Source organism: Hippoglossus hippoglossus, chromosome 14 (genome assembly GCF_009819705.1).
Source record: "Hippoglossus hippoglossus isolate fHipHip1 chromosome 14, fHipHip1.pri, whole genome shotgun sequence".
In the NCBI taxonomy this organism is placed as follows: domain Eukaryota; kingdom Metazoa; phylum Chordata; class Actinopteri; order Pleuronectiformes; family Pleuronectidae; genus Hippoglossus; species Hippoglossus hippoglossus.
The window spans coordinates 24,219,348-24,238,154 of NC_047164.1; the positions used below are offsets into that span (position 1 = coordinate 24,219,348).

At 38.9% G+C, this 18,807-nt stretch overlaps 1 protein-coding gene across 24 annotated transcripts in view; it reads right to left on the bottom strand.

Annotated features, from left to right (window-relative positions):
* Positions 1-18,807, bottom strand: part of dlg2 (discs, large homolog 2 (Drosophila)) — a 188,388-nt gene that overhangs the window by 92,954 nt on the left and 76,627 nt on the right. For 14 of the 24 annotated variants that reach the window (XM_034605662.1, XM_034605679.1, XM_034605677.1 and 11 more), the window contains 3 exons: positions 3,845-3,928; positions 2,540-2,704; positions 677-736 (listed from right to left, as the gene is read on the bottom strand). In XM_034605662.1, the coding sequence (XP_034461553.1) occupies positions 677-736; positions 2,540-2,704; positions 3,845-3,928 (309 nt within the window). Of the gene's footprint in view, positions 1-676; positions 737-2,539; positions 2,705-3,844; positions 3,931-9,886; positions 9,894-12,253; positions 12,261-18,807 lie in introns of all 24 variants that reach the window. The other 10 variants (XM_034605681.1, XM_034605680.1, XM_034605667.1 and 7 more) reach the window with 5 other exon arrangements.

Below are 18,807 nucleotides of genomic sequence, written 5' to 3' on the forward strand. Positions count from 1 at the left end.
TCTGAAATTACCTATTGTACCTTTAAACCCAAGTGTTTGGGATAGGAAAAGTCCACAAGTAGGTTTTTGGTGACTCAGACCATACTTACTGATTATGTGATGACTCCTGTCCTTATTAACACAGCGTGTGCCTTTAGAAACTCTTTGCATGCTACAATCTTATAAATAGAACAAACTATGTGAATCCTTGACAAAATGAGAGCACATTTTTTCCCATTTGAACATTACAATCAAATATATTTAATAATTATGCTTCATCATCCGAGATGAGAGACACAGTACACATGCTGTAACTGTGCCTTAATAATGACCTGATCTTTGGATATCATTGCTTGTTACATCTGTGTAGGTAGAATTCAAATAAGGGGATCCTAAACACACATGATTATATAGTGACAACTTTACACCAGATCACATTAACACCACAACAAGCACATGGAATTTGATGGCAAGCAAAAGGATTCACAAACACACATGGGATTATTTTAGTAAAGTGTGTGTATGACAAACAACGACCAATAAGAAAAGAAAGCCAGCTCCTCCAGATAATGGATCGAAGACAACACCAAAACAAAGTCCATGCATCATTTTTCTGTGCACAGGGACCCAGAAATAAGGGAAGAGTGGACAGAGGTTCCCCTGAAGTGAAATAAAAATGAAATTAAATAAAACTTGCCATGTAGTTTGCTGTGGTCACACTCGGGTATGCAAGATCAAAACGGGTAACCAGTGCAGGCTGCAGGTAAGAAATGAAAGACAAAATCACTAGCCAGTATACTTGGGTAGAGAGAGAGAGAGAGAGAGAGAGAGAGAGAGAGAGAGAGAGAGAGAAGCAGAAGCGTGCCTAATGCATCAGGATGAAAAAGCATTAGTAATAGTTACCCAGTCACATGTTGGGCAGAAGAAGAGGGGGACATGTTTAAATGGGTTAAGATTGGATGAGGATGATGGGTAGAGGATCACTGTGGCCTCCTGTATTATTTCTGTTAATGAGGAAGAGCCACTCACCAAGCGGGAGATTTTCCCCTCAGACTGCACATGAGCAAAACCACAGAGGATCACTGCTGCACTACTCAGACTCAAACTTACTTCCAAAGGGAAAAAGTGAATATCTGACTGTGTTCACATGGACAACCCTGGCTGTAGAACCCCCAACTGTCAGCACTCACACAACTTTCTTAACCAGTCTTGAAAGTATGATTCCATGTGATAATCAACAGCAGAGAGAATATATCTGTCCCCACCTGCTAATTAACATAAACAATGATAACATTCAAATAGATTTAAGAGATGTGATATATTTTACAATGCATGACAGTGGCCAGGCGTGACTGATGAATCTGCTGGATTACATTTCAACATCAGAGCATACAGCATCACTTTATGGCTCGACACAGTGTGCAGAGCTAAAGCAGTCCGACAGTAGATGGCAGTATATACACCAGCTTCTAACATGTCAGTGAAACAATGGTAGGATCTTGTCTTATATCTAAAAAACAAAAGCATTATTATCATATATATATATAATATATTATAAGTTCCTGCTGTTATAAAGGAGGTCGCTTGTCCAAAGCTGTTCACTGAATCAAATCCAGGGTAAAGCGTCCAATCAGATGCTTTCTAACCAACATCATTTAATACACAGTCCAACTGCAAGGTCTTAAAGAAGAAGGAGCTTATAAAGTCTTTTATACCAGAATAAGTTTAAGATCATTTTCCACGGATAAGGTTTACTCATGACATGCCCACATATATTCTGGCCTAAACGTTTTTTTAAACCATCACTACATTTCATACGAAATATTTTGTAAAACTACCCAGGCTGAGAACATTACATTTACATAAACTATACAATCTGAACAGAGATCTATCTGCAAGTACTACTCAATGATCTGTGAAGTAACACAGAAGACAGAAGGGTGATTCACTATGTATTCATTGAAACAACACATGGTTTCAATCTGCAGACTCAACCAAAACTGGTCTTCTATTCCAATATCGCCCTCTGCTGGCTCAAACCTGAGCAGAAACCCAATTGACCAACAGTGTACTGTCGGGGGCCAGGGCACTTCACTGTCACTTCATGAATCCAGACCATGCACAGGGAAAATGTGTGCAAGGAATGACAAAGGCAGGGACAAGGAGGGATGTTCTCTTCTAGTTACACAGATAAACTACAAACTAACAACAAGATTACTAAAAACCATTTAGTGTTCCCATGGGTCAGGAAAACATAGCAGAAGCTGAAAGAGAGGAAACTTGTTAGATCTGCTAATATAGATCAAGCAAAAATAACTGCACTGTCCTGAGTTTAACTACAGTCTAATATAACCATATATATAATTGATCTGGGTGTTGTGTATTCCCTCCTTGTTCTCCTTATTATTCAATTATCATCATGTTACAAACAATGCAAGTTGTCGTTTTGCAGTTTTCTTTTCTTTTTTAACTGAACTAACTAAAATAATATGAGGGAGAGACCATGTTGGCATATGTTCATGGTGCTGGATTGGGGGGGGGGGTTGTATTAGGGTTGTACCTTGAGAGGAGAGATGTGGGAGTGGGAAACGTAGCCGTGCACATTCTCGATCTCAGACAGGTTCTTCTCGGACACGTGCACAAGCTCAGGGGAGCGCACCTCGTTGGTAAGTCGTGGGAATCCCTGGTCAAGAGGCGGCGAGTCGTCTTCTTGGTAGTGGTACTGCTAAAAGCAGGAAGGGAGGGAGGAAGAGAGTGAGAGAGAGAGAAGGCGGACATGAGATGGAAAGAAGACCATGGACAAAGACAGGTGAAACCATGCTTCATGTCACTGTTCTCGTGATATCTCAACATCATGCTAACAAATTCATAGTCATTATTAATGTTTTATTTTCTTGGTTCTGTTATTGTACAGTACAGTGCTTGAAAATTCCACATTTGAAAACAATAATGTTAATTAAGTTTGACAATCAAAGATGACGGCGTAAAAAAAACAAAGCATCCAGAGAATCACCAAGTTGTTTTGATTTAGACTGAATCTGTTGTTATGCGATATCGAGTATTAACTATACACAGTCAGTGTCTCTAACAAGTCTTAGTGTATTATTACAAAGTTACTTCTGTCGATACTAAATAGGTTCTGTTGAAAATACAATATTTTTGGACAAAATGACGACTTAAGTTGAGATTTCTGAAAGATGATGAATTTCAAGTGAACAAATAGTTAGTCTTTGTGTATGAAATTTATTTATTTTACACTATGGCAACAAAATGTTAATTATATTATAAGTATAGGTTTTGGGGTTTCTTTGCCTGGTTTTAGACTCAGACTATTTGGTTAACATGATGTTGTGCCCATCCCCTGCTCTCTAGCATTTATTTCAAGCTTGTAAACAAACATTTTGTATAATTTACGAAGTTTAACTTCATAACAATCTAATAATATTTCTCAATCCTGATATTTAGCAGAATCTGCATTCTTCCATGTTGTGGGTATTGTATGTTAAATGAACATGTCTTACTTTCCCAAACTATTAGATTCAGTGATAAGTTAAAATCACTGCTACTACAAAATGGACCCTTAGTTAACAAACAACCCCAGCGTTGACATGAATAATGAAGAGTAATGCATTTGAGATGGTCATGAGAGTGTGAGATGGCCCCATGAACATGGGGTGACTTGCAGATAATTTCCCATTACAGTGCACCAAGATGATGAAATCTCCTTTTATCTTTGAACAAATCACATATGATGTCAGTGAATACTAACACAAATAGACATGTCCTTGTGTGGTTGATTGCCAGGATGATATTGAATGCAATTTGGATGGGGTGAAAACAAGCTAAAAAACTCCCCCCTTCTCACCCAGGGAGCGTTCATCAAGGCAGGGCTCATGCAGGGTGGGGTCTGGCCGTTGTGGGGGGACCCCTGTACTGCTGGTGGCCTGTTCTGGAGAGAGCAACAGGACCATATGTGACAACCAACAGTAAACAGAGCAGGTGTGACATAAGAAATGTTCAGAAACAATCAGTCACATCCAGGATCTCAAGCATTCATCCAGCACAACCATACAGAAGCACCCGCAGGAGGCTGATGCTGTTACCCAGCACGGCTGCAGTGCCTATGATATTCTGCTCGAACACATCAGATGCCACCACATGCAGGACACATATGTTTCAGGTGATTACAAACGGAAACACAGACATAGTAACAGATGAAGAGACACAGAGAAACAATTTTCGCATCACCCCATTACATAGTTATATGCTTCAGCTAAATTACATTGTTGGCAGTAGATCTGTGATATGAAGTGAACCCTAGGCATTGTTATGGCCGGGGTGTCTGAAGGCACAGCCCTGAATGTTTTATAAATAGCTGGTCATTGAAATGATAACGATAACTGATTAAAAACGCAACTGGATTTTGTTTCCTGTATGTGTGATTCAAGCAGCAGATCTACTTCACACTATTTGGCATGTGCACTGTTTGTATGAGCGAGAGAGTGGAAGCAAGAGAGAGAGACAGAGCATGGATACTTGGCATGTTGGCATGTAGTGGTAACTCGAGAGCTAATTCACTGACTTGAAAGCTGTGGATACAAGAAGTTTTTTCAAAAAGAAAAAGGAAGAGGGCAAGCGGTGCGGTTGAAGCTACAGGAGGCGGAGGCTGCAGCAGCGGATGAGTCAGGACGTGAGAACAAGCTCAGGGTTGTGAAGAAGAGGAATCTTCAGGTTGCCAATCTGGTTCAGAGGTTATCAAAGGTTTTTGTCACAATGTTCACCATTTATGAAAGTGTTATGATTCAAGCTATGTAAATCCACTGTTTTCAATGCAAAAAAAGTAATAATACAGTAAATGTTGATGATGTACGTCTGCTGAACGTTGATCTGTAGCTGTATCCAATAGAGTAAAAACTGATCACTATAAGTGGTTGATTACTATTAAAGAACTGTGTAGCTTCTGTATGATTGTCCCCGAACTTGACAGAAAGGTAACAGCAGATTTTAAGGACAATATCACATATCACACCCGACTCAACTGATGTGTCTGACCTGCTACAGTTAAAATGTTAATTTGTTCGAATTGACCACCACAATATCAACACTGATAACATAATGATCGATACTTTTATAATAAGTAAAATCTTTCTTCATAGCTGCATCTTCATTTATTCAACTTGTCTCTCGCCGACTCACACATACACGCAATCACACACACACGCAATCACACACACACAATGTCTTTTGACCCATGTGCAAACTCAACTGGGTAAGAATTAGTAAACCTAGTTTGGCTCGATTTGATTGAAGGAGTTTGGTAGAGGAGCAGTAAATTACTGACAGAGCCGTTAAAAAACTGTAAAAAAAAAGCAGACCACTTGATCACTATTACTAAATTATTTAAACAGCATTTGTATAGGAACCATTCGATCCCAAGCTTTTTGATCCATATAAATGGTTGAACACTAAATCTGTGATCACTATATCGGGTTTCCACTGTAATGTACTATACAATTTTTGTCAGGAGGTGGAGGCAGCACGACATTTGATGGAGGTGACCGCTTCGCAATTCTCTTTGCAGGAAAAATCCTATTGGTTGGTGTGTTCAATTGTTATAAATATTATAAAATAATTGGCTCTGTCTATGTGTAAAATAAATAGATCAAAATGATATGATTATGATCTAATCATTACATGACAGCTTGCATCTCTTTTACGAGCAGGACAGGAGATGAGGAGTGAGACAGAAAGATGAGACACTAGAGACAGAGATACTGGAAAGGTGAAGAAGAGGAGGGTCTCAGACAGACACAGAGTCAGTCACAGTTCAAAAGGAGAACTGATCACACAAAACAGACAGAAGCTGAGACCAGTAGTCAAAAATGAACAATGCATAGTAAATACAATCTGAGAAAGCCTGCTCAATCAGTGTGAAGGTTCATGTTTTATCTCAGGGTTTTACTCTGAAAATAAATGAATAAATGTGAAAGTTGAATAAGAACTCATACTGCACTAATTCTGTTTATTTTGATTTCATGGTGATAAAGCCTGACTGGCACTTTTTTGTAAAGCACAATGTCTCAATTGTAATATTCAATTTACTCTGAAAATTCAAATGTTTCCTGTGTTTCAAAATCCTCTAGAGCGAACTGAAGCATTAATTAATAAAACACTTATTACAGTGGCACTCAACGAATCAACGATTTCGCAATGTGAATTTAGAGATGGAACCTGTTGTCAAGGCGACATTTGACCAAACAAAAGAGGAAGGGCATGTCTATACATACTGGGAGAGACTGAACAGAAATCAGTGGACGCATCAGACTCAGAGAACAAGGTATTTCACACATGGAAGTGATCTTCAAGCAGAGAGTGTATCAGTGATGACAGCTATTTTCAGCCAAACCACCACTACTACAACTAGACTGTAATCAGTCTACTGAAGAGATAATTATCACACAAGATGCTCCAAACCAGTGAGAAAGCAGCAGCTGGGCAACTAGCAGCCATTACCCTGCAAACAGGAAGTAGTCCTCTCCTCAGTCCTCGTGTTAATCAAGACACTTGGATTGGATTGTGTCTACTTTTTAAAATTTTATTTCGGTCTGATGAAAGAGCAAACTTGGCAATTCATGTTGCTACCAGATCCCTCATTAGATCACACAATTATACTTGTATGTTTGTGAGGCCACACATTATCTCCACCATGGAGGTTACGTCTGTTTTCATCTGTGTTTATCTGTTAGATTGCAGCATTTCACAACAACTACTGGACAGATTACCACAAAACCTAACTGATGGATGGGGTATGGGTCGAGGAAGAACCCATTCAACTTCTTTGTGGATGGGGGGGCAGATTTCGTCAACATTGAGAGATAGTTTTCAACACTTTTGTTTCTCAGATAAAAATTTTTTTATATTAGCACTTTGCCTGTCCTTGGTTTTAAATGGACAAAAACTAGATTTTTCTTAGTTTTTTTATCAATAGTACCCTAATATACAGCAAAGTTTATTAAAAGACATTTTTGAATGAAGTATCGATCTTTATTGTCTTTATTTTCAGTCATCACATGCCGCGAACAACCTGAACCTAAATTTAAAAGCTGATGGCTAAATAAGAGCAATTGAGAATTTGTGTGATTCATAATCCGATTAGTCGATTAATCGTTTCAATAATCGATAGATTAATCGACTATCAGAATAGGCGTTAGTTGCAGCCCTATACCACATTAACTGTTGGTTGGTAGGTTGGATCGAGAATCTTTGCTGTGTTTCCCACAGAATTAATTTAATTTAGGTTGTAGTAGAGATGCATGTATAATTTCATGAAATTTGGTGGATTTTGGTGGAGGCATGACCCAAGAAGGTACCCATTCAATTTTGGAGTGGATCGGGATCTGTAGTTTTTTAAAACTTTCTTTAACATAACGAGATAGGGCGTAAGCTATGGCGGAGGTTTACACTCTCCGAGCACCCTTCTCGGTGACATAATGTATTACCTAGCCCATAACCATAACCTGAAACATCCCAACCTAATGCCAAATCATTACCCCAAACCCAATTCTAACCCGAAAGTTAACACAAAGTCTTAGACCTTAAACAACCCTTTGAAGGTGTGTCAGAAAATGAGGAGCGGCCAAAATGTCCGCACTTCGTAAAGTCTAGTAGTCAAACCCGTCCTCTCGAAGTATGTGTGTATACAAACACACACACACACACACACACACACGTATTCACTTGTTCTCAGCTGTACTCTCAAGAGACGAGGACATGAGGAGGACATGAGGAGGCCAGAAGCAGTGTCTTTCTGCTTAAGGGCTGTATAGGCAGTCCCAAACACTGGTGTTTTTACAAGGGGATGGAGGCAGGTGTCTGCAGCTTCCCCTGCTGTATGGCTTACTCTCGCAAATTCAATGGGAGGGAGAAAAGGATCTAAACATAGAAACTACAAGCACACTATGTCTGATATTACAGTGTAACAGTCTTACATAGTCAGCAGTTCAGGGAGTATGATCCGTTTTGTAATCATGTCAGTGTCAATTAAATTATCAGTGAATTTTGAGTCTCACTGCATCATATATATCACCTTGTATATACTATTGTTAATCTGTTGTGTATATCCTGATATGTTGTCAGGCATTCTTGTAATTTCCCTATTAGGATGAACAAAGTATCTATCTATCTATCACTCTAATGATCCCCTAGTACAGTAGTGTGCCAGGGATCCCTTTAACTCTTACACACAACTGCCATTGAGGATGCACAGCACACTAATAAACAGCTACCACAAGATGGAATCTAACCATGAAGACTTTTTCTCAACAGCTTCAATCAGTATTTAATAAATAAAATAGTAGACATGTATCATTGCCAGTCAAGGGTAAACCAGTGGAAAGGTTTTACCAGCAGGAGGAGCTGGAGCAGACTCATGTCGCTGTATGCGTTATCTACTTTCTCCGTGAATAAACTTTCTCAATGTCATAACAATGGGCCAAAGTTGTGTCCAAACATTATCATCAGCATGAAGCTGTTGTGCAGTGGTAATAACTTCATTGCTATGATGTACCATTAAATGGACATTAGCAAGTGCTTTACCCACCCATTAACACACACACACTAGGGAGATAGCAGGTTGAATCTGTCTCTCCACACACACACACACACACACACACACACACACACACACTTATGTAGCATATATGCACTTTTCTATCATACATCTTTCCCTTTAAGACAGACTACATGAATTTTACATCTGCAAAGACACGTGTGCCCACATGAGAGAATCATGTGAAAGTCGTGTCAAAATCATGTGTAATTCATGTTTTTTTCTGAAAAGAGTTCTGAGAGTGGCTAGTGAACAACCTGTTCCACCTCCTGAGCCACAGCCACCCACTTCCCCAGTTATCCAAGTAACTTGAGAGCAATCAAAGGAACCATAAGTGATTTAATGAGCTATTTGCAGTTTCTACAATATGTTTTAAGTTTGTTTAGATGGTTTAATACTTGAGACAAGCATATGCTTTGCTCAGGCCTGTAGCCAGGATTTAAGAAATACTGAGGTCCACTTTCCGGGGGCTGGAGGGCAGCATCCCCAGAAGTTCTGGGGGGATTTCCCCGATCTAAATATGCAAATGTTAAGATGTTTGGAGAGCAACAATTGGATAACAGTAGCTTCCATCTGCAGCGATGGTTTCGGCGTCTGTTTTATTTTTTCCCGCTTGCCGCGAGCAAATTGGGCCAGAAAGCACACTGAAAATCGATTGTAAACGATATAAATGATTTATAATTTATGATATAAATGATCAAATATTCATCCCATACTTTTGATTTTCCTGCTGCTCTCCTGGAGTTTCAATTTCCCCGATTTTACCCCACATGAGGGAATTTCCCCATCTGCCTTGTTTCTTGTTTTGTTTTATATTTATGTACTTACACATATGTCAGTTGTGTCTAAACAGACAGACACACAAGCACACAAGCAGAAAGACACAGAGACAGGCTTGCGTAGGTCAGTCCCTTGTGAGGACCACCATCATTTACCCCCGAACCCTACAACGAACGGAGCATACAACAACCAGCGGAGTAAGCAGAATCGCGGGCTGACCGGCGCGGAGAAATGCGCTTCCGGTGTGAACAGCCAGGCGGCTGCTCGCACGGGAATGGACGCTTCGCGGCGCCTCCGCCTCCGGTGCGTCCCGGGCGTGAGCCCACGTTACCTGCTGCGGTAGGTGTTCTCCCTCCATTTGGCGGGTTTCTTGTCCGCTGGTTGACTCGGAGCTGAGCCTACCCGAAAAACACCGCGTTGACCAAAGATTGTATATTTACGAGAAGATGATCCACTCCAACGCCTACTCACTCACCCACCGCCCACATACACACACATGAAATGATGGTGCTGATCAGACAGAGGAGCACTTCGTGTTTTGGCGTGGTACAAGTGATTTTAAGGCAGTTAAATCACCTTTCTTTTTTTTTATAATACCTGACCTCGGTGTCCTCAATGGAAGCTATGACCATGGCTATGCTGTAATTTCGACCAGCAGCCTTCACTGCTACATTATAAGATGACAGCAATTAATTTAACTATACAGTCGGTGAAATACCTTAACATTGGTGATTTTACATTCCTGCTGTTGATGACAATTCCTTCTGGTATGATGGGTGTGCTCATTTAGCAAAGGTGAAGGTGTAATTGTTTTTGCAATAAAAACTACAGGTCTATTAATAAATAATATATCTGGCATAATTTCATTTTGTGCCACCCGCCCCATTTATTCCATGAATTACAGGTGTACTACAGCCTAGTGGAGACAGCTAGATGTAACTGCAACTGTGACTGATGCTGCAGGAGATCACCAGTAGGTTTTCTGACTGCTCCTCCCATCTGACACACTCCACACACTCCACAAACAGTCTCAATGATTATTTAGGTTATCCCAATGGTAGTACTGCAAGGAAGAGTACAGTGGATACAGCACTCAAAGGGGGCCAAAGACAATCAGGGCACAAGAGGTGAACAGGAGATCAACTTGACAGAATAATCTGACAAGCATTGACCGGAATCTTGTTGCATAATACAGTTGACTTAAATTCGAAAAAATTGTACATTGGTCAAATGTAGAGACAAGCTATCAAGTGACAAAACATTTGGTGTTGTGGGCTGATGGTTTCATGATCTACATCATCTACTTCCATTGCTTGCTATAGTTATCCTAACGTAAATCATTTTTATATGGAAGTGGTGAGAAGGATGTGGTTCTATTTTCAAGAAAAAGAAAATCCTGACCTGGAACAAAATAACCTCTTTAAATGTTCAATGTGTAATAAATGTGGTTTTCTACAGTTTTTTTCATCTGAAGCTGTCACACACTCAATCTTGAGTCTCACTTTACATCCTTGGCAATTCTGCTCACAATAGTAACACAGACATGTACAATATCAAATGTAAGGGGCATGTATAGTCTTCTGCAGTTAGTGTCACTAATTCATTGTATAAGGCCATACATGATACACCGATAAGCCCCTAACAGTGGAGTTGCTATAATGAGATGAAACATTAAATGATAGCTCTGAGCTCAAGACCATATCTACTGCACTCGTACCAATCCAAGGCCATTTGACCTCAAGCCTGACAGAAGCCCAGTGACCGATGATAAACTGTGTGAGCAGCATTACAGCACTGAATGAAAACCACCCATGCTCTGGTAACACAACCATGTGAGAGGAGTGAGGAGCACTACTGGAGCATTACGTGATGTGTATGAAGCCTCAAAAGGAAAAATAAATGATATTTGTTCTCATTTCTGAGATGTAACAGTGTGGTATAGGGACTCAACGTTAAAGATGGAATAAGTCATGAAAACTACCAATAAAGCAAAATAGCAGAGGCACAAAGAAGTTCCAGTAAATGAAAAACATTGTTGAAATAGTGGCATGGTAAAAAATTTATAGGCTGAACGAGAGAGTAAGCAGAAAAACTAGATTACTTCAATGTTTGTTTGTTCATTATATGTAGAGGCTGAATAAGGGCTTTTAGTGTGCATAGAAAACAAACAGAAAAATGCCTTTAAAGCAAGTCATGGTTCAGCTCCCAGCTACAGTGCTGGCTCAAGACTAAAGGTGACCGGGCTTTTGCAGTCAGGGCCACTCAGCTTTGGAACTCACTGCTTGAGGATTTGAGGCTTGCAGATTCAGTGACATCTTTAAATCACTTCTCAAAATGCATCTTTTTAGATACGATTTTTATCAATTCCTGTTCACGGTTGTTCTTTCAATATGTCCTATCTGTTTCATTTTACTATAAATCTAAATTATTATTGGGGGTCGTTTTTGATTTTGTATTATTGACTGATTTTATTTGCCTCTGTCCTGTCATATTTTATCTTGTTTTAACTTTTATTATTTATTTTATTTTTTTAATCTTATTATTATTATTATTATTATTATTATTATTATTATTATTATTATTATTATTATTCAGGGTACAGCAGTTTTTTTCTGATGCCTCTCTCATGCCTCTTTAGGTGTTCCACTTTTTGGAACACCACTGTGCTCATCAATGTCACTTTTCACTCACAAGAATCACAATATCAACACTTTCAAAAATGGCTGTTACTCTCAAATAAATACTTGAAAAAACTGCTGGAGGATATCTTGCATTCGATATTCAGTACAGTAGCACAAGTTAGCTTGTTTTTTTAAGGAAAAGTACTTTTACATTCAACATTTATTTGCCATATTTCATTCATCACTGCTTGACTATTTTATACTTCTTGGTGCTCAACAGCCACATAAAGTAGTGTGAGTAATTTCGTTAAACATTGTAATTCCCTTCCTGTAGTCCAATCCTCAACATGAGAGTAATAATATGCGGTAGCTTTGGGGCTGACTGGGCTTTGCTGTGTGCAAATCATTACTACTCACGTGTGGTGTTGTCATGCTCCACTGAGAGGAACCCGCTCTCTGACGTTCTCATACAGCCCTAACCACCAGAATCATGATGAGATGAAAATGTGTGGTGGCATGGCCAAGGGCAGATTCAGAGCCTCTGTGCAGATTTAGTGTGGAATCTCCTAGTGGTTGTGTGCACTGACCTCTTTCTGTGGCTTTATATACCTACAGTAAGGCTCTCTTCCCCCATTCCCTGATTAAGTCCTGATTCCTACAGACAGTCGGAGGGAGAGCTGAACTATGTGAAAATGAAAGAGCACCTTCCCTCTGCTATTCTTTCTTTTGCAGTCAAACATACATATTTTGTTGTCATAAATACTTTTCTTTGGCTTTACAGTGTCAGGGTCTGTGACAGAGCTGAGAAACCCCCTTCAGAAATTTAAGCTCTATGGATAATACTATTTTTTAGTCTAACTGTTATTACTGTAGCCAATCTTCTAATCATAACATGTTCATGTTATCCTGACGTACCTTTTGTAATTGGTACGTCATTTTGTTGTTTGGATTAGCTTTATTGAACGGTGGGGTTAGTAACCCTAACCCCAATTGAAATAATTACTAATTACTTAATCTGTCTTTGTGTGTGATGAACAAGATGAGAGGCTGTCATTGTAAGAGTGTAAATATACCAACTGGAGGGCATACCATTGTTCTAAACATCTTCCTAAATTTTTAAACACTGGGGTGACAGAGGGCATCAGTGCTAAACTACATTTGAGTATCTGACTGTGACCTAGCAATAGCTCCCCAGTGGCTAGAAGAAAGCTGGTTGTTTAGGCTTGTGTGTTTCCTATGTTTGCGGTTATAAAACTTTATCTAACTGAAAGTGTCTTCACTGAGGTAGTAGACCAGACTTATCTGTTACCACTATTCCTATCCTGCAGAATCAAGTTTAGTCAAGCAAGCCTAAATATTGAGATGCAAGGGCTTAGAGGCTCAGGAGCTCGAGGAAGGAAAGGATGTTGAGGACCTCATAGAACCAAACAGCAAAGATCATGGTCAAGAGAAGTAAATTGACCAGTTGCCCAACATTGTCAATGATGTATCTGTAAGAGTAAGGAAAAGTAACTGGCTGGATATCAAACCTACACTGTGCTCTCTGGAAAAGTAGGAAACTAGGTACTAACCCTAACCCTAGAGTAGAGTTTGGGTATCAGTGTCTTTAAGCCAGTGTATTCTTAAAGCCTATCCTACAATCATAATATCTAAGCTAGCAGTCCACTTGCCTATTGTAATTTTTGTTTCGTTTGGATTATTGTTGGACCTGTTATTAATTTGTCTTTCTATGAGAACCATGATTGCTAAGTGACAGTGTTGTCATAGAAGACAATTGGCTGAAAGTGAAAATTAAGTGACTTCTAGGAATTTTACTATATCAAGTAACTAAGAAGAGAGGTGCTTTAATTTGATCAATACGAGAATTAGTTTGACTTGGTTGATTGTTTTTTTCGGGTTCTGATTCATCAGCACATAGTAAACAAAGTCCAGGGTTAGGGTTAGCGGACTTTAAGGCTTAAAACACAGTGTAAATAACGGTGTTTCGAGTCGACAATGAATGTTGGGGCTTCCGGACTCTTAAAACTGGAAACGGAGAACAATTGAACACAAACCAAATCAATACCCAAGAAAAATGTCCATTATCAAAAAGTTTCCAACAAAATCCAAAAGTTATTTAGTTACATAGAGCTCAGAGTCATGACAGTGTTCACTAACAGCAGGTGAATTCGATAGCGTGGTACCATTGCTTCATTACAAACTTGTGTACTAGAGATAAACCCTTATCTGATCTTACCAAAGGCCCTGTTCATAATGGGCATCAATTCCTGGTGAAAATGGACAGCTTGAAATACAGGTATAAAAATGCAACCAAGACACATTGAGCAAGACATTGTTTCCAAGGGGAAGGTTTAGCCATCAAATGGATAATCAACACCTTCTAGTAGCGTCTAAGAGAAATCCCACAGCTCCAAAAACTCATTTTGACAGAAAGGATCGGGGAAATCTGACTGTTTAAAATCCTAGTACAGTCAGCAGAATGAGAAATTATAAGTATATAATTGTCAATTTAAAATGTAAATTCAAATCAAATTGAAAACAGTATCAAACAATTTCTACTACATGTATATGCCACATAAGTCCTGCTCCAGTTCCTTTGCTTGGTACTGTTACATACTTTTAAACCTCCTCACCAAACCACTACAGTAGTTGTGTGAATCAATTAGCTCACAACAGCAAATAAAAAGCAAAACTGAGATTTATGAGCTGCTGACTCTCACCCAGAGAATTTAGTTACAGACAGTTTCAGAATCTAAATGGACTCCACTGAAAATGTTAGATTCATTATTGACGAAAGTAAAATCATCCAATATTTAATTTCTGATTCATCTACATCTTTTTTTAATTTTTTAAAGTAATCCTTCATGCCTGACTCATGGATACACAAAAGTGATGGAACAAATCCAGCAAAAGTGGATATAGAGGAGAGTTTGACATGTACAACAGCTTAAAGGCAGAGGAGTAACTGACCTGTCAGCATGATAAATGAAGCTTGACAGTACAGGGATGCAGAAATATTACAGCAGCTATAAATATGCCCTCATTAAACCCCAGTACCCATTAACAGAGCTTCAAGGATTACAGAGAGTCAAAAAAGCACTGCTTTACATAAAATTTAAAATTGTCTGTATATAGAAGGAGACATTTCACAGTGTAATCTTTAACACAGCAGAGACCCAATTTATAGATTGCACCACAGGATAATACTCAGTACAGTACTTTGAATAATAATCACTAAAAGAAGTATATCCACTGCCCTACAAAATAAGTACCTGTCAACATCTACAAGCTGCTCTGCACAGAAAGTGATCTGCAACCTACCTTACATCCAAACATCAACGACAAAGTGTTGTTGGTGCAGCCAACTTTGCAGTGGCACAACACTGGAGTGCACTCTGGGCTTTTCACTATGGGAGACATTCCTGTAAAAAAGACCGGCTGGATAGACTCCATGGTGGCTCTGAGCTCGCTGCACAAAGACGAGAGGAGAGAAGCTACAGTAGGACTAGACCACAAAGATGGAAAGAGGCTTCATAAGAGTGAGGTTCTGCATATGAGCTGTTCCTTAACAGCGCACAAACACACATACCTCTCTCTCTCTCTCTCTCTCTCTCTCTCTCTCTCTCTCTCTCTCTCTCTCTCTCTCTCCATTCTTCTCCTCTTTTGATAATTTCTGTGGAAATGAGACTATTACCAGAATAATCAGTCGTATTTCTTATCCTCATTTGCATGTAGAACATGCCGAGTTAAGCTTTTGAGTTTTGATGTCCTAGTCCATGGGTATGCAATTATATTTCAGAAAATTTCTGCCAGCAAATATCCAGAACATCATAATGTCTAGTGTAACGTTGTGATTCAGTGCAATATATATTGAAATATTATACATTTCAATATATAGTGAAATGTATATATATTGTGACAGAAATGTGAGATGTTATTACGTATGATGGTACATGTAAGAGAGTTTAGTAGTGTGTGTGAGAAAGTATGATGGTACATGTAAGAGAGTTTAGTAGTGTGTGTGAGAAAGTATGATGGTACATGTAAGAGAGTTTAGTAGTGTGTGTGAGAGAGTATGATGGTACATGTAAGAGAGTTTAGTAGTGTGTGTGAGAGAGTATGATGGTACATGTAAGAGAGTTTAGTAGTGTGTGTGAGAGAGTATGATGGTACATGTAAGAGAGTTTAGTAGTGTGTGTGAGAGAGTATGATGGTACATGTAAGAGAGTTTAGTAGTGTGTGTGAGAGAGTATGATGGTACATGTAAGAGAGTTTAGTAGTGTGTGTGTGAGAGAGTATGATGGTACATGTAAGAGAGTATAGTAGTGTGTGTGTGAGAGAGTATGATGGTACATGTAAGAGAGTATAGTAGTGTGTGAGAGCGTATGATGGTACATGTAAAACAGTATAGTAGTGTGTGTGAGAGAGTATGAAGGTACATGTAAAACAATATAGTAGTGTGTGAGAGCGTATGATGGTACATGTAAAACAGTATAGTAGTGTGTGTGAGAGCGTATGATGGTACATGTAAAACCGTATAGTAGTGTGTGTGAGAGCATATGATGGTACATGTAAAACAGTATAGTAGTGTGTGTGAGAGCGTATGATGGTACATGTAAAACAGTATAGTAGTGTGTGTGTGAGAGAGTATGATGGTACATGTAAGAGAGTATAGTAGTGTGTGTGAGAGAGTATGATGGTACATGTAAGAGAGTATAGTAGTGTGTGTGAGAGAGTATGATGGTACATGTAAGAGAGTATAGTAGTGTGTGAGAGCGTATGATGGTACATGTAAAACAGTATAGTAGTGTGTGTGAGAGAGTATGAAGGTACATGTAAAACAATATAGTAGTGTGTGAGAGCGTATGATGGTACATGTAAAACAGTATAGTAGTGTGTGTGAGAGCGTATGATGGTACATGTAAAACCGTATAGTAGTGTGTGTGAGAGCTTATGATGGTACATGTAAAACAGTATAGTAGTGTGTGTGAGAGCATATGATGGTACATGTAAAACAGTATAGTAGTGTGTGTGAGAGAGTATGATGGTACATGTAAGAGAGTATAGTAGTGTGTGTGAGAGAGTATGATGGTACATGTAAGAGAGTATAGTAGTGTGTGAGAGCGTATGATGGTACATGTAAAACAGTATAGTAGTGTGTGTGAGAGAGTATGAAGGTACATGTAAAACAATATAGTAGTGTGTGAGAGCGTATGATGGTACATGTAAAACAGTATAGTAGTGTGTGTGAGAGCGTATGATGGTACATGTAAAACCGTATAGTAGTGTGTGTGAGAGCTTATGATGGTACATGTAAAACAGTATAGTAGTGTGTGTGAGAGCATATGATGGTACATGTAAAACAGTATAGTAGTGTGTGTGAGAGCGTATGATGGTACATGTAAAACAGTATAGTAGTGTGTGTGAGAGAGTATGAAGGTACATGTAAAACAATATAGTAGTGTGTGTGAGAGCTTATGATGGTACATGTAAAACAGTATAGTAGTGTGTGTGAGAGAGTATGATGGTACGTGTAAAACAGTATAGTAGTGTGTGTGTGAGAGAGTATGATGGTACGTGTAAAACAGTATAGTAGTGTGTGTGAGAGAGTATGATGGTACGTGTAAAACAGTATAGTAGTGTGTGTGAGAGAGTATGATGGTACATGTAAGAGAGTATAGTAGTGTGTGTGAGAGAGTATGATGGTACATGTAAGAGAGTATAGTAGTGTGTGTGAGAGCGTATGATGGTACATGTAAAACAGTATAGTAGTGTGTGAGAGCTTATGATGGTACATGTAAAACAGTATAGTAGTGTGTGTGAGAGCGTATGATGGTACATGTAAAACAGTATAGTAGTGTGTGTGAGAGAGTATGATGGTACATGTAAAACAGTATAGTAGTGTGTGAGAGAGTATGATGGTACATGTAAAACAGTATAGTAGTGTGTGTGAGAGAGTATGATGGTACATGTAAGAGAGTATAGTAGTGTGTGTGAGAGCGTATGATGGTACATGTAAAACAGTATAGTAGTGTGTGTGAGAGCGTATGATGGTACATGTAAAACAATATAGTAGTGTGTGAGAGCGTATGATGGTACATGTAAAACAGTATAGTAGTGTGTGTGAGAGAGTATGATGGTACATGTAAAACCGTATAGTAGTGTGTGTGAGAGCTTATGATGGTACATGTAAAACAGTATAGTAGTGTGTGTGAGAGCGTATGATGGTACATGTAAAACAGTATAGTAGTGTGTGTGAGAGCGTATGATGGTACATGTAAAACAGTATAGTAGTGTGTGTGAGAGAGTATGAAGGTACATGTAAAACAATATAGTAGTGTGTGTGAGAGCTTATGATGGTACATGTAAAACAGTATAGTAGTGTGTGTGAGAGAGTATGATGGTACATGTAAAACAGTATAGTAGTGTGTGTGAGAGAGTATGATGGTACATGTAAAACAGTATAGTAGTGTGTGTGAGAGAGTATGATGGTACATGTAAAACAGTATAGTAGTGTGTGTGAGAGAGTATGAAGGTACATGTAAAACAGTATAGTAGTGTGTGTGAGAGAGTATGATGGTACATGTAAAACAGTATAGTAGTGTGTGTGAGAGAGTATGAAGGTACATGTAAAACAGTATAGTAGTGTGTGTGAGAGCGTATGATGGTACATGTAAAACAGTATAGTAGTGTGTGTGAGAGAGTATGATGGTACATGTAAGAGAGTATAGTAGTGTGTGTGAGAGTATGATGGTACATGTAAGAGAGTATAGTAGTGTGTGTGAGAGCGTATGATGGTACATGTAAAACAGTATAGTA